Source organism: Mobula birostris, chromosome 13, assembly GCF_030028105.1.
Source record: "Mobula birostris isolate sMobBir1 chromosome 13, sMobBir1.hap1, whole genome shotgun sequence".
Taxonomy (NCBI): domain Eukaryota; kingdom Metazoa; phylum Chordata; class Chondrichthyes; order Myliobatiformes; family Myliobatidae; genus Mobula; species Mobula birostris.
In genome coordinates this window covers 3,676,548-3,698,590 of record NC_092382.1, presented here as the reverse complement: position 1 = coordinate 3,698,590, position 22,043 = coordinate 3,676,548, and the positions used below count along the sequence as shown (strand labels likewise).

General features: G+C 44.3%; 1 protein-coding gene across 1 annotated transcript; it reads right to left on the bottom strand.

Annotated features, from left to right (window-relative positions):
- Positions 1-16,231: 16,231 nt before the first annotated feature.
- LOC140208291 (uncharacterized) lies at positions 16,232-18,156 on the bottom strand. Its single transcript, XM_072276876.1, has one exon. It carries the CDS (start codon positions 17,639-17,641, stop codon positions 16,517-16,519), a length of 1,125 nt encoding a protein of 374 aa, XP_072132977.1. The 5' UTR covers positions 17,642-18,156; the 3' UTR covers positions 16,232-16,516.
- Between the last annotated feature and the right edge of the window lie 3,887 nt (positions 18,157-22,043).

Genomic DNA, 22,043 nt, shown 5'->3' with positions numbered 1-22,043 from the left:
CGAAAGCTGCGGGAGCGATACTGCACCGAGAGAACAGCAACGGTGGTTATCGTGACCGTGGTTATAGTGAGCTGCGGGAGATGTGTCCCGGCTTACTTTGTCATTGAACCTTACGTCATCATTGACAACACGCCGTGGCGGTGCACCGGCACATCTGAATACGCTACTTCACCCGTGTGGAGAGCATACGAATTACTGGACAGTATTTTAAAACCGTTGCTACCAATCGGCTTAATCCTGGTGTTTAACGGGTTAACCGTAAGATATATCGTTGTGGCAAATCAAGTCCGCAGAATGCTCCGGCACAGCAGCGACAATCAGAAAGATGCCGAGGTGGAAAACCGCAGAAAATCGATGATTTTGCTGTTTTCCATATCAGTTAATTTCATATCATTGTCGATGCCCTATGTAGCCCATTCTCTGAAATGGCAACTGCAAAACTATTTTTACCAGGACAGATATTTGAGTTCCCCGGTATACATCCTACAGCAATTTGGGTTAATGTTGGTAATACTCAGCATGTGCACCAATACTTGTATCTATACACTGACACAGAGGAAATTCAGAGAAGAGCTGAGGAATTGAATGACGTATGTGTTTACATTAAATGGCCATCTGTGTAGATAACACCCGCCTCCAATGGCAATTCAGCGGAGTTTTCAAATAAAGCCGTTTCACAATGAACAGGGTTGGCAAGCATGTCATACATTTAAACAATCATATGCCTGGACATCAGCAAATTGCAGAAATGGCGGAAGACCGCTAACTTCAAACAAGTATGCTGCAATACAAGTGTTCAATACTGCTGGCGTGATTGTTACAATGTTTGAAATATGTTCCAAACTGTCACAGACACTCAACTGTCACAAAGGCAGGAATGGCTTCAGGACGTTCTCGGTTTTAGATGTTTCAAAATGGACACGGCCGGCTATTTCGTAGGTAAAATATGATGGCAGAATATAGTATTAATTTTAAGACGCTTGGCAGTGTGGAGGATCAGAGCAATCTTGGAGTCCGAGTCCATAGGACGCTCAAAGCAGCTGCGCAGGTTGACTCTGTGGTTAAGAAGGTATACGGTGTATTGGCCTTCATCAATCGTGGAATTGAATTTAGGAGCCGAGGGATAATGTTGCAGCTACGTAGGTCCCTGGTCAGACCCCACTTGGAGTACTGTGCTCAGTTCTGGTCGCATCACTACAGGAAGGATGAGGAAATCATAGAAAGGGTTCAGAGGAGATTTACAAGGATGTTGTCTGGATTAGGGAGCATGCCATTTGAAAAAGGGTTGATTGAACTCGTCCTTTTCTCCTTGGAGTGACGGAGGATGAGAGGTGACCTGATAGAGGTGTATAAGATGATGAGAGGCATTGATCGTTTGGATAGTCAGGGGCTTTTTCACAGAGCAAAAATCTCTGCCGCTAGAGGGCACAGGATTAAGGTGCTTGGGAGTAGGTACAGAGGAGGTAGGGATTTTTTTACGCCGAGAGTGGTGAGTGCGTGGAATGGTCTGCCAGCAGCGGTGGTGGAGGCTGATACGATGGGTCTGTAAAGAGACTTTTGGATAGGTACAGGCAGCTTAGAAAAACAGGGAGCTATGGGTAACCTTAGTAATTTTTAAGGTAGGGACATGTTCGGCACAACTTTGTGGGCCGAGGAGACTGTATTGTGCTGTAGGTTTTCTATGTTTCTAAAAGAGCGCAAAAGGAGTGCGATGGCAAACCGGGGTAGCTATCGCAGCTGCAGAAAGGGAGCGTTAGTAGACTGTGCGACGAACACAGAAACATGAAGGGCGCGATCACCCCATTTGGAGTATCCTGTACAGCCGTCCAACAGGCTAACAAAAGGAAACGCAACGGGAACAGTGAGGAACCGATCGGGAAGCGGAATGTGGACATGTGCCATGTTATTGGCACGGGTAACTGAAACTTCCGTACTACTCTTTGGCACCTGCCCAGAGTAAAATGTTTTAGGTATGACAGAATTCGGCAATTATGTGCAGGAAGGATTCACGTCACTATAAAAAGAAAAACAGACTAGCGAACAGTCCAAACCGGATCTAATATTAGAAAAGAAAACGGGTCAGGTGACAGATCTTTCCGTGGGTCAGCATTTCAGAGCGATAGGGCAGAACTTCCCGACATTTACCTTGCACGGGATGTATTGAATTGGGGGTCTGCGATGATGGTGCGACCTGGCAGGAACTTGGGAACGTACACTGGGAAATGATGCACTCAGGGAAATGAGCAACAAATAAGTGGAGACTGTTTGGGGTTCCGAAGAGGCTTGTCTCATTGACGCAGGGGAAGAATAATAGCGTAAAGTAACTCTGGAAGACAAGAAATTTGGAACACCTCATCAAGAGGGAGAAAGAAAGATACTTACGTTTTGGAAAAAAGGATCAGGTCGGGTCATGGCGAGTCACAATGTAGAGAGGAAAAGAATAACAATCGACTTAGAAGAGTTAGAACGGGACTCGAGAAGTCCTTGGCGAGTTGCACTGTGAAGAACAGGAGGAGACTGGAGAGAGTGTGGGCAGATCAGACGGAAAGGAGGAAGACTTGTGTCTGGAGTCCAAGGAAGCAGTGAAGCTCCTTACTGAACACATTGATGAATGTGAACACAGCGTCAAAAGACAGATACGCCAAACATGCCGAAGCTCAGAAAAATACTGCGCTGGGAACTTGGAATACGTTATGATAGTTGATTCCCCAGTGCCGGAGGGATATAGTCCAGGTAATTTGAGAAAGCGAGCAAAGATGTTGTTGAGCTTTGGAACGGAATGTTTGTATCTTCTCTGGCCACGGAAGGAGAACTAGAAGACTTGGGGGGGGGGCAGGGATGTTATTCCTTTGTTGACGAAAGATAATAGGGATACTCCTTGGAATTATAGACCAGCGAGTCTTACATCAGCAGTGGGTAAACTTTTGGAGCGGATTACTAAAGAGAGAATTTATGAGCATTTGTAGACATGTAGTCTGATTACGGAGAGTCAACATGGCTTTTGAGGGGCAAATTGCCCTTTATGAGTCGGACTGGATTATTTGAAAAAGTGAAAATAAAACAAACAGAAGAATCTGAACAGTGGATGTGAGTGCATTAATTTTGGACAGGCATTTGACCTGTTCCCCTAGTGGACTCGTTCAGAAAGTCAGGAGGCATGGGATCCAGGGAAACCTGGCTGGTTGACTCACAGAAGGTAGATGATTAGTGTGAACTCTGGCTGGAAGACAGCGGGCAGCCGTGTGCCGCAAGGAGAGTAGAAATTTCGGTACACTTTACTGGAACTCGGTACACTCGGTACTGAAATTTCGGTACACTTTATTGGAACTCTGCAGTTACAGTGCTCCGAGAAATAGGACTGAGGGAAATAACTGATTTAATCTGACCACCCAGCAGCAGCTGGATAGTTTACGGAATTAGGGCTGACGATGTAAGCAGATCGCTGAGCTATTGACTGCACTGCCACGTTATCTAAACTGACCTCCCACTTACATGTTATAGGGCCGATGCTGCAATGACTTCAAAGCATCTTTTCCATGGAGCCCTACAACTTAAAACCAGCATTTCAAAGTGTTCAGCAGCAGCTTCTGCTGCTCATTAAAATAACTAGCCTTCCAAAATGCCAATTCTAGTACACACCAATTTATCGTAATGCCAATTGACCTCTGAATCGCGGTTTTATCGTATCGGGTGTAGATACGGTCATACTTCGATCCAGCTAACTCTCAATCCACATGGGCGGTGTGAAATACGTGTCTCCCTGTGAAATCAATAATAAATGAAACATACAGAACAATACAAACTAAAAACGCCGCGAGGGCAAAGCCAACATCCGGGCTCAAACTTGTCGCCCTTCCAAACCATCGCAGGCAATTGGAGAATACAGAATAAACAACTTCCAAAGCAACAGGCCTCAGCACGTCTTCTAAAGAGTTTAGGAGAGTGAGATGTGGAGAGCTGAGGCTCACATACACTTAAACTTCAGAGAATTTCGGAAAGATATGCAGCCCGCGAATTTCGCATCAGTTCCTGGAAATCACTTCTCAGAAAGTGACACAATTTTTTGTCACGTGTATGGTGAAAAGGAAAATTAATTTAATCATTCCGCCCCCAACACAAACTAAAGTAACACTCTTCTCACATAAAGATATTCATGGCCGTAACCTCTCTCTCTCTCTTTCAATTGAACTCACTTATGTCTAAACCTCGCGCTATATTTTAAATACGCAATGCATCCATATTTTCAAAATATCGCAGAAAATGACATGCTCTTATTTGTTCAATAGTTAATAAGCATCTGTAATTGCAATCATGCAACATTTAATAAAGCCTTTCGATTCCAAGACAAAGAGACGCAGAAAGTTATGTATCGTCCACTAGTTAATATTCAATACAATTAAAATATGATGTCTTCACAACGCCAATCCTCTAAAGATTGCCATGGTTTCTCACCTCCAGTCTCTGACTGAGGATAGGATTCGGATTAAATGACCCCTTTGTTGTATAGTATCGGAGTTAATGATCCCCATTACCACGGATGAAACAACAGATTTATTCACTGTACTGGGACCACTGTCACAGCCACCTCCAGCCCGGAACTACTGTCTTTACCTCCTTACTGAAGGAGTGAAGGTATATTCCTGTAGTGTGATACTCCCTTTATCATCTCACACCTCCACTTCCATCTTCTCATTCTGTAACCATCCATTTCACTCAGTCTTCAAGCTTCAGTGTGTGCAAGGACGGAGGCTTCGAACAGTATCAACGACCCTCTAGACTGGCCGGTGCTGTGAGACACTAATGTTCTAACCCAGACATACAGTCAGACAACCACAGTGAACCACTGCACAGAAACAGGGTCTCCAGTCCGCCAGTTCCGTGAGGAATTATTTAAACTGCCTACTGCTATCGACCTGCACCTGGACCGTGGGCATCCACCTCCCTCTCATCCGTGTACATATCCAATCATCTCTTAAAGGTTGAAACCGAAATCTCAATTAGCGTTTGCGTTGGCAGCACTGTCTACACTCTGACGACCCTCTGGGTGAAGATGTTTCCCCTCATGTTTCCCTTAAACATTTCACATTTCACCCTTCACCTCTAATCTCTCGCTGTATTCTTGCCCAACATCAGTGGAGAAAGCCTGCTTGCATTTACACTCTCCATTCGCCTTGTCATTTGGTATGCGCAAAATGCTGGTGGATCGCAGCAGGCCAGGAAGCACCTATAGGAAGAAGTACAGTCAACGTTCCGGGCCGAGACCCTTCGTCAGGACTAATTTTTTTTATGTTTGTCATTTGGTATACCTCTGCAAATCTCCCCTCAGACATCTACCTGTATTTCATCTGCTACTTCATCGCCTGTTCTCCAAATCCCTCCAAGTCCTTCTGCAGACACCTGCTTTGCTCTAACCTACCTTCATATCAACTGCAAAGTTGGTCACCAAGCTATCCATTCTTCCATCCAAATCGTTGATTTCAATCCCGACCCCAGCGGACCACCACTATTTACTGACGGCAAACAGATCTGGATCACATTATTCTGAATGCTGCTTTCCTTTTGACATCCATTTCCCTGCTCCTGAACCTCCTGCACATCATGCTCACGATATTCCTGATGACCCGAACACTCATCCTGTACAAGTTGGCACAGGGATATGGCTACGGGTAAGGCGGAGACCCGTTGAGGATTAAACTGTGAACGGGCATTATATATAGAATAACAGACATCCATGTCTGCGTTTTAAAAAGAAATCTGTTCTCGGGGATCAAGCAGGATGTATCCCTAGAATATCAGACTCAGAAATGTCAGATCATTGGGAATGAGTTTCACCGTGGAGTTCGGACAGGGGAGACCATGTATCGATTCACAGATGCCATGAGAACGAACTACCCGTGAATAGTTTCATCGTGGGCTACCTTACATAAAGAATAACAGGTTATCGTCTGGAATCTGATCGAGGCGGCCCACGGGCTGTGGTGAATGGATAATATGCAGAATATCAGATAGCCGAAGTTGAACTGTCGTCCGGAATCCAACAGATATGTTCGAAAGATGACAACATAAATTAACAGGAACTAGGGATTGAGTTACAGGCTGACCTCCAATCGTGCGATTTGCATGACTCATTTATACAATAACAGCTACCATGCAGTGAATTGAAGGGTGAATTTTCGACACAATATAAAGGTTTATACATGTGAAAAGTTTACATTCAAGTTCAGTTTATTGTCATTCAGCGGTAGATATGTATACCATCGAAAGAAACAACTTTCCTCCTGACCAAAGCGCACTGCACAGTGCACGTAATTCACACATATTACACATCAAGTTACCACTAGAGAATTAACAAATAGTAAGGTGCATTTGCAACACAAGTTACAAAAAAAAACAATATAGTATGCGCTACTGGTGCTTCATGCGTGATGATCTATTGTAACAGTCCTTGGATTGATGCTGCGGTACCTCCTGCCTGGTGGTGCGAGTTTAAAGGACGGATGACAGGGATCATTTACAGGCCTTGCATACGCAGCTCTCCTCTCAGATCTCTTGGCAATCCTTGGTACTGACTTGCGGTCAGATGCTTTGCAATTCCCGTACCAGATGGTGATGCAGCTGGTATAGAGACACGTTATGGTGCTCGTACGAACATTGGTAAGAATGGGGGAAGGTGAGCCTCAGTAGTCTCAGACCCCCGAGGGAAATGGCGTTACTGCGCTTTCGTGACCACAGACGTGGTGTTGAGGAACCAGGTGAGATCGTCCGTACGTGTTCACCCAGAAACCCAGTACTCCAAACTCTCTCCACGGCCGAGTCGTGTATGTGCAGTGCAACGCGGTCAGCCTGCATTTTCTTAAAGGCCAGAATCACCTCCTTGGACGTCCACCTTGAGACTCAAGTCTTCCTGTCCATCAGCTGCTCTCCCTCCTCCCTGTACGCCGTGTCGTCGTCGTAGTTGAAGTGGCCAAGTACAGCGAACTAGGTAATTCGGATAGAACTCGATCTTGCAATGCAGTTATGCGCCAGCAACGTGAACATCAGCCAGCTGAGCGCGCAGTCCTGGGGGAGCCGGTACTCAGCGTAATGGTGCTGGAGATGTATCTGCCTACACGGACTGACTGTGGCTCTCATGTCAAGAAGTCAAGGATCCAGTTGCTCAGAGATGTGTCGAGCCACCTCCTACTGTTTCTCACTTGATGTTTCAGTGTTCCTGTCCAGTGAAGTTGGAGGAATGTGAATAGAAATGAGTGTTTACAAACATGGACAGATTTAAATGAAACCTGCAGATTTCCGGTTTGGGTCTAGATTGTGTGTTGGACCGGGATGGGAATCGAGCCCGTGACTCTGTGACCTTGGGGTGGAGGGAAAGGGACAGGGACGATTTGGAGGGAAGAAGTAAAAATGTATCTGGTGTAAATATGGAATGATGTGGGAAATGTGGCGGATGGTTCGGGCAGCGTGCGAGGGGCGAAGAGCAGAGTCACCGGATCAGGTGGGAGACCCTCCACCGGCACGTGATCCCGTTTCCTGTTCACGTTTTCCCGCAGATCTGCAGCATCTGCCGGTCACTGCTGGAGTGTACGTGTAACTTCATCTTTCGCCCGTTCAGACAAGGCAGTGAGATCCGGATCTGTCACGTCCTCTCGTTGTGGGTGGACAATGATTTATTCTGCAATAATTTCAGCATGTTTCGATATAACCACATTACAATTACAGCATGGAAACAGGCCATCTCGGCCCTTCCAGTCCATGCCGAATGCTTACTCTCACCTCGTCCCAGGCCTCAGACCATAACCACTGGGCCGAGGCCTGGGACTAGGCCTCATTCCACTGTTTTTACCTGCTGAAGGGCAGCCAATGTTTCTGGGTGTCTGACCCATTCATATGAGAACTTAGCCTTTTCTATTTATCTGAGCTTTTCATAAATGTGTATGGTTTAGTTCAGCTTCACTCCAGAATTTCCAAAGCACCAACCCAGTCAGTCAAATAGTTCCACATAATTAAAGTAGTTTACAGTATTACATTTTAATTTTATTTTGTATTACTTATATAATTTAACTATTTAATATGTATATTCTTATTTTAAATCAAAGGTAAAAATCTATTGTTATGAATTAAATTCTGTTGCTGCTGTAGAGACAACAAATTACATAAGATCAGCCAGTGCTATTAAACCTGATTCTGATAATTGGTCTGGGAGACCCACCACCGGTCACCTGATCCCAGTTACCGCAGATCGTAATGCGAGATTGAAGCCTTTTCTATTTATTGGTGTTCATCAGTTCAGTTAACTTTCCCTCTGTGGTTCCAAAGCAGAAGCTCAGTCTGTCTAATATTTCCACACAATTAAAATGGGGACTTATCATGTACTGAGCTACAGCTGCAGAGAAAGTGCAGGGCAGATAGACATATGGGGCAGGGTCACGTCGAGTTACATTGTGAGGTCGAGTCCATTTTATTGGACTGGAGACCATTAATTTGGCCTAGAACTGCAGACAGGAAGCTGTCCATGAGCCTGGTGGTACGCGCTTTAAGGCTTTTGCATCTCTTCCCCGATGGAGGTTTGGGTTTGCAGCAATAATGTCCAAAGTTGTGGGCATCTTTGAGTACACGGCCTGCTTTCCCGAGGCAGGGGAAGTGTAGGAAGAGTCCATAGAGGGGAGGCTTGTTTCTATGATGTTTCCAGATGAGACCAAAGTTCTCTGCAGTTCCTTGCAGTCATGGGCAGAGCTTTAGCCATACGAAGTTGTGAAGTATCGAGAAGGAGCTCAGAGACCTCGGCCTTCACCCTGCCTTGTGTAGCTGGATCCTGGACTTCCTGTCAGATGGCTGGCAGGTGGTAAGAGAGGGATCCCTCACCTCTGTCTCTTTGACCCTCAGCACACATGCCCCACAGGGTTGTCTCCTTGGCCCCCTCCTTTACTCTCTGTGCACCCATGACTTGTGTCGCCACCCACCGCTCCAATCTGTTAATTAAATTTGCTGACGACACTACATTGATTGGCCTAATCCCAAATAACAACTTTCAATTGATCAAATGCTTCCTGACAAGTCTCGGTCTAAACAAACTTTTCACCCTTCTTCAGGAGATTAGTCAGAGGAAGAGCGATATCAGCAAAGTTCTTACACAACTTACGATAATATCCAACCATTCCCAGAAACCTTCCAAGAGCCTTCTTACCAGTCTGTCACAAAAACTGTGGGTCAACTGTCTAAGAAAAATAACAAGATGGCTTGAATGGCAAAAATAGATTGTGGTGCTTTTATTTACAAAAATAGTGGAAAAACAAAAACTTAGATGTCCACATCAAAACAAGAATTTTTTTTAAAAAAATACTATAATATATATATATATATATATATATATATATATATATATATATATACACACACACACAGCTTGCAATTGTCACCTGTCTGGTTAACAGCCACCCTCAGACTAAACAGAAAAAAAAAACGACCCAAAGCCTTGGTAACCTGAGGCTTATAACTGCTAAGCCAATCCCCCCAGACTAACCAAAAGCTAATTAACTCAATTATCTTCCATTTCACACAATCTGAAACTCTACCACCAGTTCTCACAATAAACACATATACTTCATCATAGGATTCACCATTTCCCGGTTAAGTAACTTGTATAAACCCCAAAACTTTACCACAAGATGAGTAATTAGGTAACATAACCCTTGTCCCAGGTAAAGATGGTATCCTCCACCATCAGCACACCTGTGCAGGTTGCTGCTGCCTCTATATAAGACAGCTCTATGCAGCAGCTCTGTTTCAGACCCAGTGACTGTGGAGGAGAGAAACGACAGATTATCATGACATTTCAGTAAAACACTTACTGGAAAGATGACTATGAATAAATTCACCTGAGATAATAAAACTGTGACATAGTGTGTTTCTTTTTTTCATACCTATTACTGCTGGGGATGAGTGTAAAATTGTGACTGTTGATTTATTGTGATGCGTGCACTCACCACAATAACAGAGGGGAATAATGTGTGTGGATGACCCTTTGAGTGTCTTACTGAGTGTGCCATGCGACATCTGTAATCAGTGACGGGCCTTCGTCACACAGTCGGAATAGGAACTTCAGAAATTGCCTGGATTTTGCCTGCACAGGAGCCAACTTGCCTTGACCTACAACACAGCCAAGATAGGTCACAGAGGCATGGCCAAATTCACTCTTAGCTAAGTCAACTGTAAGGTTGGCCCTGGAAAGCCTGTCAAACAGCTCTTCTACTACACAGATATGCTCTTCCCAAGTGTCACTCCCTGTGACTAAGTCATCAATATAGGCATCTGTGTGTCCTAACCCTTGAACTGCAGAATCAATCATTCTCTGGAATGTTCCTGGAGCATATTTCATTCCAAATGGCGAAACATTGTATTCATACAACCCAGAAGGTGTCACAAATGCAGAAATTTCTCTACCTCAGTCCGTCAATGGAACACACCAATACACTTTCACAGATCAATCTTTGTAAGAAATTGCCTTTTCCAACCTTATCAATGCAATCATCCACCCTAGGGATAGGATAGGCATCTGTTTTTGTTACTGCATTTACCTTCCTATAATCAGTGCAAAATCTAACACTACCATCAAGTTTGGGCACAATAACGCAGGGTAAGCTCCAATCTGATGTTGAAGGCCTAATAATACCATTTTCAGCATATATTCAATTTCTTGCTCAGCCAATTTACACTTTTCTATGTTCATGTGATATGGGTGTTGTTTAATCGGTTTGGCTTGACCAATATCTACGTCATGTACTGCAACCGTGGTTTGCTTGGGAACATTGGGAAATAAAACTTTAAACCTCAGAATTAATTCCTTCAGCTGTTGTTGTTGCTTTGGCTGCAGATGAGCCAACCTGTTGTCCACGTTTTTGAGAACAACCGAGTTCATTAGCCTAACTGGGACCATGTTTGGCTTGTGAAAAGTCTCAGATGAGTCAATTGTTTCATTCTCAGGGCTGTCAGATTTATATGTTTGACAACACTCACCGATGGTGCCTGCTTGTCAGAATAAGGCTTTATCATATTGATGTGAACCACCTGTGTTAGTTTACATCAGTCGTGTGTTTTAATAACATAATTCACATCATTAATTTGAGAGACTATTTCATACAGTCCATTGAATTTCACCTGAAGTGGATTCGTCAACATTGGAGATAAGGCAAGCACATTATCCCCCACCATATATTTTCTTTTGTTTTGGTCTGCTTATCAAACCAACACTTCATTTTGTTTTGAGAAATCTTTACGTTTTGTCTCGCTAGACGACAGGCTTGGTGTAGTTTATTTCTGAACTTCAAAACATAGTCTAACAAGTTAACATGTACATCCCCATCAATCCACTGTTCCTTTAACAAGGTCAAAGGTCCCTTCACTCTATGACCAAATACAAGTTCAAATGCACTAAAGCCCAGTGACTCCTGTACCAACTCTTTTAAGCCTGATTTATACTTGTGCGTCAAGTGTACGCCATCGGCACTACGTACCCTACGCCATACCCACGGTGTACCTTACGCCGTAGGGTGACGTGCACCTCCTCTAAAAAGTAACTCACGCGTCGCGGCGACGCAGAGCGCAACAACTGTGATTGGTCCGCTTGGTAGCATCGCATTTCTGGTTGCTTTTGTCTGCCATGTCTGTACACTGATGCAAAATAAATGGTTGGAGACAATGAACCGAATCGTCAAGTCTACCTGCCAACATCCGAAAATCTTTGAAATGCATTTCCTTGTCCATGTCTCTCATGAAAAAGTTCAACAGTGTCAGAGAAACCCCACCACCAACTTGCATTTTGGTGGCGAAGTGCAAAGCGATGCAGACACAGCTACGCATGCTCGCTACGGCGTAGGGCTACGCAAAAATTAAATTGGGCCTACGGTGTAGGATACGGCATATCCCGAACGCACAAGTATAAATCAACCTTTACTGCGAACAAAAGCAAATGTATTCCTTCACCCCAGTCTTTTCCATTTTCAACACAGTATGTCTTAATCATTGTTTTGACAGTAGAATTAAATCTTTCTAAAGCCCCTTGTGATTCTGGATGGTACGCAGACGATGTAATTTGTTTAGTTCCCAGTTCATAAACTACCTGCTAGAATAATCCAGATGTAAAATTACTTCCTTGATCAGACTGGATTTCTTTAGGCAAACCAAATAAAGTAAAAAACTTGTTAAGAGCCTTCGCCACAGTTTTAGGTTTAATATTTCTGAGAGGTATTGCCTCTGGGAATGTGGATGCGGTATACATAATAGTTAGCAAATACTGATGGACAGCTTTAGTCTTTGGTAATGGGCCACACAATCCACTATAAATTTGGAACAGGGTTCACCGAATGCAGGTATAGGCTGGAGTGCGGCCACTGGGGTGACCTGATTAGGTTTACCCACAACTTGACAAGTGTGACAGGTTCTGCAAAAGGTCACAACACCTTTCCTCAAATTAGGCCAGTAAAATTCCTTTATAATCCTGTTTACAGTTTTATTCACTCCATAATGGCCATCTAAGGGCATAGTGTGGGCCAAAGTTAAAATTTCAGTCCTATAAACTTTAGGAACTACAACTTGGTGAATAATTGTCCATTCCTCACTCGCAGGTATAGCAGGTGGCCTCCACTTCCTCATTAACACTCCATCCTTGAGATAATACCCTACTGACATTTTCTTAATCTCATCATCTGAGAGAGATGTTTCTTATAAAGCTTCAATCTCAGGGTCTCGGTCCTGTTCTGCTATAAACTCCTTCCTAGACAGGGATAAATCTTTCTCATCAGACTTACTACCTGAATCCTGTTGAAACAATGAAGGCAGAAAATTCCCTGACAAGTCATCATAACCTGAATCCCGATTTTGGCTATCTTGGGTATCAGAATCGTGCTGCACAGAACCGTCTGCATTAGCAGACTTTTTCGCCGTACTTCGAGTTACTGTGCAGGAAGGATAAATGTTAAAATCCGTCTGTGGGTCGTCAGTGGTTGGCTTAGCTGGCAACTGCACTGCAGGAACAACATTACCATCTGCCAGGTCATTCTCTGACAGCAAAGTAACATCTTCCACTGGTAAACTGGAGCATAATCCAATTTTAACAGGTCCCAAAACCAACCCTGACTGTAAAATTACCCTGTGCAATGGCACAGAAACCATGCCACCCCCAATGCCTTTAATAAGATTTACCTCACCAATGTTAGTCTCACCACCAAACTTTAGAAGGCTGTCTAACATAAGTGACTGAGAAGCCCCAGTTTCTCGAAGAATTTTCACTGGTACCGGTGTTGACCCTTCCATTACTAATACAAACCCATCTGACATAAAATGATCGAATCTCTTCTTAACTCGGTCAGACCTCTCAGTCCTTAAATGAGCTGCAACAAAATGTTCAGAACCCTGTGGGTTTATAGGTGCTTCAACATACTGATCACAGGCATGTGGGACTGCCTCCTTTTCCTTTTTCTTCTTCAGGACAGAACAATTAGCCATCATATGACCAGCTTTCTGACAATAGTAACAAGAGAGACCAGAATATTTCTCCTTCAACTGCTTCCCTTCATTCTTACCTTATTACTAATCCCATCTTTAATTTCTGGTTTACCCTGGTTATCCCTGCTACTCTTTTGGAAGCTCTTATTTGGGGTAAGCTTAATCTTATGAGTTAAAGCAAACTCATCTGCTAATCTAGCAGACTCCTGCAAAGTGGCAGCATCCTTTTCATCTAAATCTAAATCAAGGGTGCATCTTTTGAATTCTTCAATTAAAACCAACTCTTTCAAGCTGTTGAAATCATCATTTACATTTTTATATGTGCACCAGTGGTCAAAACACACAAACTTCTCATAAGAAAATTCCATATAAATCTAGTTCATGATTTCCTCAAATTTCTAGACTTTTGCCTGTATGCTTCTGGGACCAACTAATAAGCTTTGAGCACAGCCTGTTTCACTGTGTCATAATCAGCTGCTTCATCAACTGTCAAAGCAGAATAGGCTCACTGAGCCTTCCCCTTAATTACACTTTGTAAGAGAATGGGCCAACCCTCTTTTCACTACTTTAAACCCTGAGCAACCTTTTCAAAATGCTGAAAGTATTTATCAACCTCTGCCTCGTCAAATGGGGGTACCAATTTAACTTCCCGACTGGCCTGAAACTTATCACCAGAGTCTCACGCTAGACCTCTTTGCTGCAATCTCTCTATCTTTTTCAGTTTGAACATCCTCTACCTTTCTGCTTCCTCCCTGTTTTTCTGCCTCTTCTCTCTGTTTTCCTGCCTCAAACTGCCTCTGTCTTTCCACAACCTCCATCTTTATTTTTTCTAACTTGTACGGGAGCTCAAGCTCACTAGGTTTACTTTCAGGAAGCACCTCCAACTCTTCCACTTTAAACACACCCTCAGATACATAATACTCAGCTATTATCCTCTGCATCTGTGACCTCCTCATTGTCAATTTCATCTTAGCAAGTTTTAACCTTTTAGCAATACTCAATAACTCAATCCTTCTGGCGTCCTCTAATGCCTCAGAGGTTGGCACTTCCAGACATGTATCAACATCCATTGCTTCTCATTTTCTACACACAAATAAATCAAAAGGGATTTCACCAATGAAATCGATAAGTAATCTATACGGCCCCAAATCTGTTCATATCCAGGATGCAGGCCCCAATTTTTTTACGAACCCTAACACTTTAAAAATGAACCAGCAGCAACAGACTACACCTGGAGTCTGGTTTTGATGTTAAAACCACTATCTTTATTAGTATCTACTTCTAATATAGTAACTTAAGCAAGATAGGTAGTGGTGGAGGGAGTACATTCAGTTTGGAGGATTGTGACTAGTGGTGTCCCACAAGGATCTGTTCTGGGACCTCTACTTTTCGTCATTTTTATTAACGACCTGGAGGTCGGGGTAGAAGGGTGGGTTGGCAAGTTTGAAGACGACACAAAGGTTGGTGGTGTTGTAGATAGTGTAGAGGATTGTCAAAGATTGCAGAGAGACATTGATAGGATGCAGAAGTGGGCTGAGAAGTGGCAGATGGAGTTCAACCCGGAGAAGTGTGAGGTGGTACACTTTGGAAGGACAAACTCCAAGGCAGAGTACAAAGTAAATGGCAGAATACTTGGTAGTGTGGAGGAGCAGAGGGATCTCAAGGTACATGTCCACAGATCCCTGAAAGTTGCCTCACAGGTGGATAGGGTAGTTAAGAAAGCTTATGGGGTGTTAGCTTTCATAAGTCGAGGGATAGAGTTTAAGAGTTGCGATGTAATGATGCAGCTCTATAAAACTCTGGTTCGGCCACACTTGGAGTACTGTGTCCAGTTCTGGTCACCTCACTATAGGAAGGATGTGGAAGCATTGGAAAGTGTACGGAAGAGATTTACCAGGATGCTGCCTGGTTTAGAAAGTATGCATTATGATCAGAGATGAAGGGAACTAGGGCTTTACTCTTTGGAGAGAAGGAGGATGAGAGGAGACATGATAGAGGTGTACAAGATAATAAGAGGAATAGATAGAGTGGATAGCCAGCACCTCTTCCCCAGGGCACCACTGCTCAATACAAGAGGACATGGCTTTAAGGTAAGGGCTGGGAAGTTCAAGGGGGATATTAGAGGAAAGTTTTTTTACTCAGAGAGTGGTTGGTGCGTGGAATGCACTGCCTGAGTCAGTGGTGGAGGCAGATACACTAGTGAAGTTTAAGAGACTACTAGACAGGTATATGGAGGAATTTAAGGTGGGGGCTTATATGGGAGGCAGGGTTTGAGGGTCGGCACAACATTGTGGGCCGAAGGGCCTGTACTGTGCTGTACTATTCTATGTTCTATAAACAATAGTTAACAGTGGTATGTGTATATATGTGTGTAAATATAACTCCCACCCAACTGAGCTCGGGGGAAACAAGGCTTGGAGTCTTGAGACGGTAAAGTATGGAAGTTCAGCTCAACCATAGAATAGGTGATGAGAGAGAGATATTTGTAATCCAGGGTAAATGTTGAGAGAAGGCAATTATGTCAAATTCCACAGTTTCCACGGTGGTAAGAGAACAGTTGCTGTAGAACTTATCCATCGTTGTTCCAAATCCACATACGAATTATCACCGAAAGTGACTTGTCACAAGGGGTATCATCTTCAAGTGAATTACCACACCACACCCAGGCAAGGGTTAACACTTAAGTGGTCTTCACAGGATACCCCAAATCCGATCCACTCCTATAGATCAAACGAGGTGACAACCACACATTCAATGTATGCTGAATCGATAATTAACCCAACCTTGTGGGCATAGGAAAGTTCTAAACAGTGACCCATGGCCACTCGTTCCCTTGTTTTGAACCTTCCATTTTTCCTCCTTTATCTCCACCTGACTCTGAGTGTCTGTGTCCTCGGTTAAAACTAAACAAGCTGTGAGTGATGTAAACGAGATGCGAGTCAGACTGATTCGCCTTAATCTCTCTCCCTCTTAAAATGACAGCCCACAGCAAATGAAACCTAGGGATTCATAACAACGGTCACTGCCCATTGTGAACTGACTGATGTGCCAGTAGTTGGGATGACTGAGTGAATCCCTTCCCACATTCTTTGCAGGTGAATGGCTTCTCCCCAGTGTGAACTCGCTGATGTCTCTGTAGGCTGGATGATCGAGTGAATCTCTTCCCACATTCCGAGCAGGTGAACGGCTTCTCCCCAGTGTGAACTCGCTGATGTATCATTAGGGCAGAAGAGTGAGTGAATCCCTTCTCACAGACTGAGCAGGTGAACGGCTTCTCTCCAGTGTGAACTCGCTGATGACTCTGTAGGTTGGATGACTGAGTGAATCCCTTCCCACAGACTGAGCAGCCGAACGGCTTCTCCCCAGTGTGAACTCGCTGATGAATCTGTAGGTCGGATGACCGAGTGAATCTATTCCCACATACAGAGCAGGGAAATGGCTTCTCCCCAGTGTGAACTCGTTGATGACTCTGTAGGTCGCATGACCGAGTGAATCCCTTCCTACAGACTGAGCAGGTGAACGGCTTCTCCCCAGTGTGAACTCGCTGATGACTCTGCAGGTTGGATAACTGAGTGAATCTCTTCCCACATTCTGTGCAGGTGAACGGCTTCTCCCCAGTGTGAACTCGCTGATGACTCCGTAGGTGGGATGACTCAGAGAATCTCTTCCCACATTCTGAGCAGGTGAACGGCTTCTCCCCAGTGTGAACTCGCTGATGACACTGTAGGTGGGACGACCGACTGAATCTCTTCTGACAGACTAAGCAGGTGAACGGCTTCTCCCCAGTGTGAACTCGCTGATGTAACAGTAGGGTGGATGACTGAGTGAATCTCTTCCCACAGACTGAGCAGGTGAACGGCTTCTCCCCAGTGTGAACTCGCTGATGACTCTGTAGGTGGGATGACCGAGTGAATCTCTTCCCACATACTGAGCAGGTGAACGGCTTCTCCCCAGTGTGAACTCGCTGATGTACCAGTAGGGTGGAAGACTGAGTGAATCCCTTCCCACAGTCTGAGCAGGTGAATGGCTTCTCCCCAGTGTGAACTCGCTGATGACTCTGTAGGTGGGATGACCGAGTGAATCTCTTCCCACAGTCTGAGCAGGTGAACGTCCACTCCCCGGTGTAAACACGCTGGTCAGCCATTACGTCAAATGACTGAGTCAATCCTTTCCCAGAAATTCAGCAGATGACCAGCATCTACCCGGTGTGAACTGACTGGTGTGTCCACAGGTGAGACGACTGACTGAATCCTTTCTCACACACAGAACAGGTGAAAGGCCTTGCCCAGTGTGAACTTGCTGATGTACTTTCAATTGAGATGACCCAGTGAATCGATTCCCACTGTTTGAGCAGGTGAACGGCCTTTCTCCTGTGTAGAATGACGACTGTGCCAGTCTGTCAGATGATCAAGTGAATCCCTCCCCACTGTCTGAGCAGGAAAGATGGTTGATTGAATCCCTTGCTCCACTTCTTAAATGTCTAGACAGAGACAGCAAAACTGGTGTTTGAGATTCCTGGAGACAAATTACTTCTCGTTTTAACCTGTAAAAAGATTTACAAAATCCATCAATGGGTGAAGGACAACATTTCAGATGAGATTACTTGAGTTGCCAAGGTTTGTTCTGGTATCACACTGTTACAGTGAGGTTCAACCCAAGTTGGACAGAGAAATCATCTTCTGACTGGTCGCAGTGCTGGTATCTGGAATGACCATCAATTCCCTGATGCTCTTCCTGTCTCTATCAGAATGGGGCATTTCTGCCATCTCCAGTCTGTTCCTTGGCTCAGTTTGACTCTCTCCATTGGTATTATTCCCTGTTCCTGCTGAGCCGCATGGGTGCCTGGCCCCACAGTAACTGAAACACTCTCACGCAAATAGTCTTTCTTGACATGCAACTGGGGTTTTCTTGTATTATTAACTTAAGGTGCCACAGTTTTAACACCATATAAAAAATTCCTGCTGAGATGAATGGTTGGTCCACACAGCTGTTAAAAGGACTTAGAGTGAATTTTTGTATTATTTCAGGTTCTTTTCACAGTCATAGAAAATTACAACACAGAAACAAGCCCTTTGGGCCATCTAGTTTGTGCTGAACTATTTAAACTGCCCAATCCCATACTACTACCATCCAGGTACGTATATAAACCTCTTAAATGTTGAAATTGAGCTTGCATTCACCACTTGTGCTGGCTGCTCATTCCACACCCGGATGACGGTCTGTGTGCAGAAGTTTCCCCTCATGTTCCCCTTAACGTTTCACCTTTCACCCTTAACCCATGGCCTCTAGTTGTAGACCCACCATCTCAGTGGTAAAAGCCAGCTTGCACTTACCATATCGAGAACCCTCATAATCGTCGTATACCTCCATCAAATCTCCACTCAATCTTCTACATTCCAAGGAATAAAGTCCTGACCTGTTCAATCTTTCTTTATAACCCAAGTCCTCCAGACCTAGCAACATCCTTATGAATTTTCTCTGAACTCTTTCAACCCCTTTTACATCTTTCCTGTAGGTTGGTGACCAAAACTGCACACAATACTCCAAATTAGGCCTCACCAATGTCTCGTGCAGTGTGAACATAACATCCATCTCCTGTACTCAGTACTTTGGTTCATGAAGGCCAATATGCCAAAATCTTTCTTTCCGTCCCTATTTAACTGTGACACCACTTTCAGTGAATTATGGACATGTATTCCCAGATCCCTTCCTTCTACAGCGTTACTCAGTAACCGACCATTCACTGTGCAATTCTAGGTCCTACCAAAATGCAACACCTCACACTTGTCTCCATTAAATTCCATTTTGCATTTCTTCACCCATTTTTCCATCTGGTCCAGGTCGCACTGCAAGCCATGATAGTCTTCCTCACTGTCCACTACACCCCCAGTCTTGGTGTCATCCACAAATTTGCTGATCCAGTTAACCACACTATCATCCAGATTACTGATATAGGTGACAAACAGTAACAGATCCAGCACTGATCCCTGTGGCACACCGCTAGTCACAGGCCTTCAGTCAGAGAGGCAACCATCTGCTACCACACTCTGGCTTCTCCCAAAGACAGTGTCTCATCCAATTTACTATCTCATCTTGAATGTTGAGTGACTGAACCTTCTTGACCAAACTCCCATGTGAGAATTTGTCAAGTGCTTTTGCTAAAGTCCATGTAGACAACATCCACTGCCTTGCCTTCATCCACTTTCCTGATAACTTCCTCGAGAGACTCTATAAGATTGGATAGACATGATCTGCTGCCTATCCTTAATCAGTCCACATCAATCCAAATACTTGTATATCCGTCTCCTGCACACACATTCCAATAACTTTCCCACTACTAATGTCAGGCTCACCAATGTATAAATTCCTAGTTTATTTTTAGAGCCTTTCTTGAACAGCAGAACAACATCGGCTGTCCTCCAATCCTCCAGTACCTCACCTGTCACTAAGGATGACTTAAATATCTGTGCTTGGGCCCCAACAATTTCTGCACTTGTCTTCCGCAGGGTCCCAGGGAACAACTTGTCAGGCCCTGGGGATTTATCCACGCTAATTTGCCTTCAGACAGCAAACAGCTCCATCTCTGTAATCTTTACAGGGTCCATGAAGTTGATGCTGCTTTCCCTCACTTCTATAGACTCTGTGACCATCTCCTGAGTAAATACGGATGCAGAAAATATCTCCCCCATCTATTTGTCTCCTCATATCGATTACCATTCTGACCTTCCAGAGAATTAATTTTTCCCCTTGCCATCTTTTCGCACTTAACATATCTGCAGAATCCATGAGGATTCTCCTTCACCTTGTCTGTTGGGGCAACCTCATGCCTTCTTTTATTTCTTTCATAAGTGTTCACCTGAATTTCCCGTACTTCATAAGTATCCCATTTGTTCCTATCTGCCCGTACCTGGTATGCACCTCTTTTTTATTGATCTGGGAGATGAAAGCCAAAGGGGTGATGGAGCTGCATGGTGGGAGGTGGGAGTAGGGGAGGGTTAAACTAAAGTTGCAGGGAGAATGGGAGCCTGAATAACAGAACAGATAGTGGAGGTGTTGTGGAGACAGATGTTGTTCAGTCCTCAGGCAAAGTCAGGAATTAAAAACATTGAGCATGGTGCAGTGAATATGCTCAATCCTGTACATTTCAATACAGGGAGCAGCGTAGGAAAGGCGGATGTGTTCAGGACATGGATCAACATCTGGAATTATGACACTAGGATCTGGCAACTGTGGACTGGGACAGGCTGCTTTATGGCAAAGGTGCGCTTGGTAAATGGGAGGCCTTCAAACCGAAATTTTGAAAGTACAAGGCGGGTATGTGCCTGTCAGAATAAAAGGTAAAGATAGAAATTGTAGGGAACCTTGGTTTTCAAGAGATATTGAGACCCTGGTGAAGCACAAAATGGAGTTGCAGAACAGAGACAGGCAGGTAGGTTCTTATGGAGTTTAAGAAATGCAAGAGAACACATAAGAAATAAATCAGGATGGCTAAAAGGCATGAGATTCCCCTCGCAGAAAAGATGAAGGATAATCCTCAGGGATTCTGGAGATAGATTAAGAGCAAAAGGACTGCAATGCACAAAATTGGTCCTCTGGAAGACCGGAATGGCAAACCATGTGTGGAACCAAAGCAGATGGGGGAGATCTGAGTATGGAATGAGCTGCCAGACGAGGTGGTAAATGCGGGTTCTTTTTTAACATTTAAGAATAAATTGGACAGATACATGGATGGGAGGTGTATGGAGGGATATGGTCCGTGTGCAGGTCAGTGGGACTAGGCAGAAAATGGTTTGGTGCAGCCAAGAAGGGCCAAAGGGCCTGTTTCTGTGCTGTAGTTTCTATGGTTCTATCTCAAATATATTTTTCATCTCATTTACTCAGGAGATGGACACAGGGTCTATGGGATTGTGGAAAAGCGGCATTAAAATCGTGGACCCTGTACGGATTAAAGAAGAGGAGATGATTGCCATCCTGAGGCAGATTAGGGTGGATAAATCTCCAGGGCATGACAAGGTGCTCCCTTGGACCCCACGGGAGGTAGTGCAGAAGTCGTTGGGGCCTTAGCAGATATAACTAAATCATCCTTAGTGACAGGAGAGTAATCAGAGGATTGTAGGATAGCCAAAGTTATTTCACTGTTCAACATAGAGCATAGAAATCTACAGCATATTCCAGGCCATTCAGCCCACAATGTTGTGCCAACCATGAAACTTACTCTAGAAACTGCCTGGAATTTCCCTAGCACATAGACCCCTATTTTACTGAGCTCCGTGTACCTATCTAAGAGGCTGTTAAAAGACCCTATTGTATCTGCCTCGACCACCACTGCTGGCAGTGCATTCCACACACCCACCACTCTCTGTGTAAAAAAAACTTAATCCTGACATCCCCTTGGTATCTATTTCCAAGCACTTTAAAACTATGCCCCCTCGTGTTAGCCAGTTCAACCCTGGGGAAAAACCTCTGGCTATCCACATGATCAATGCCCCTCATCATCTTATACACCTCAAAAAGGCTCCAAACATAAACAAAGAAATTATATATTG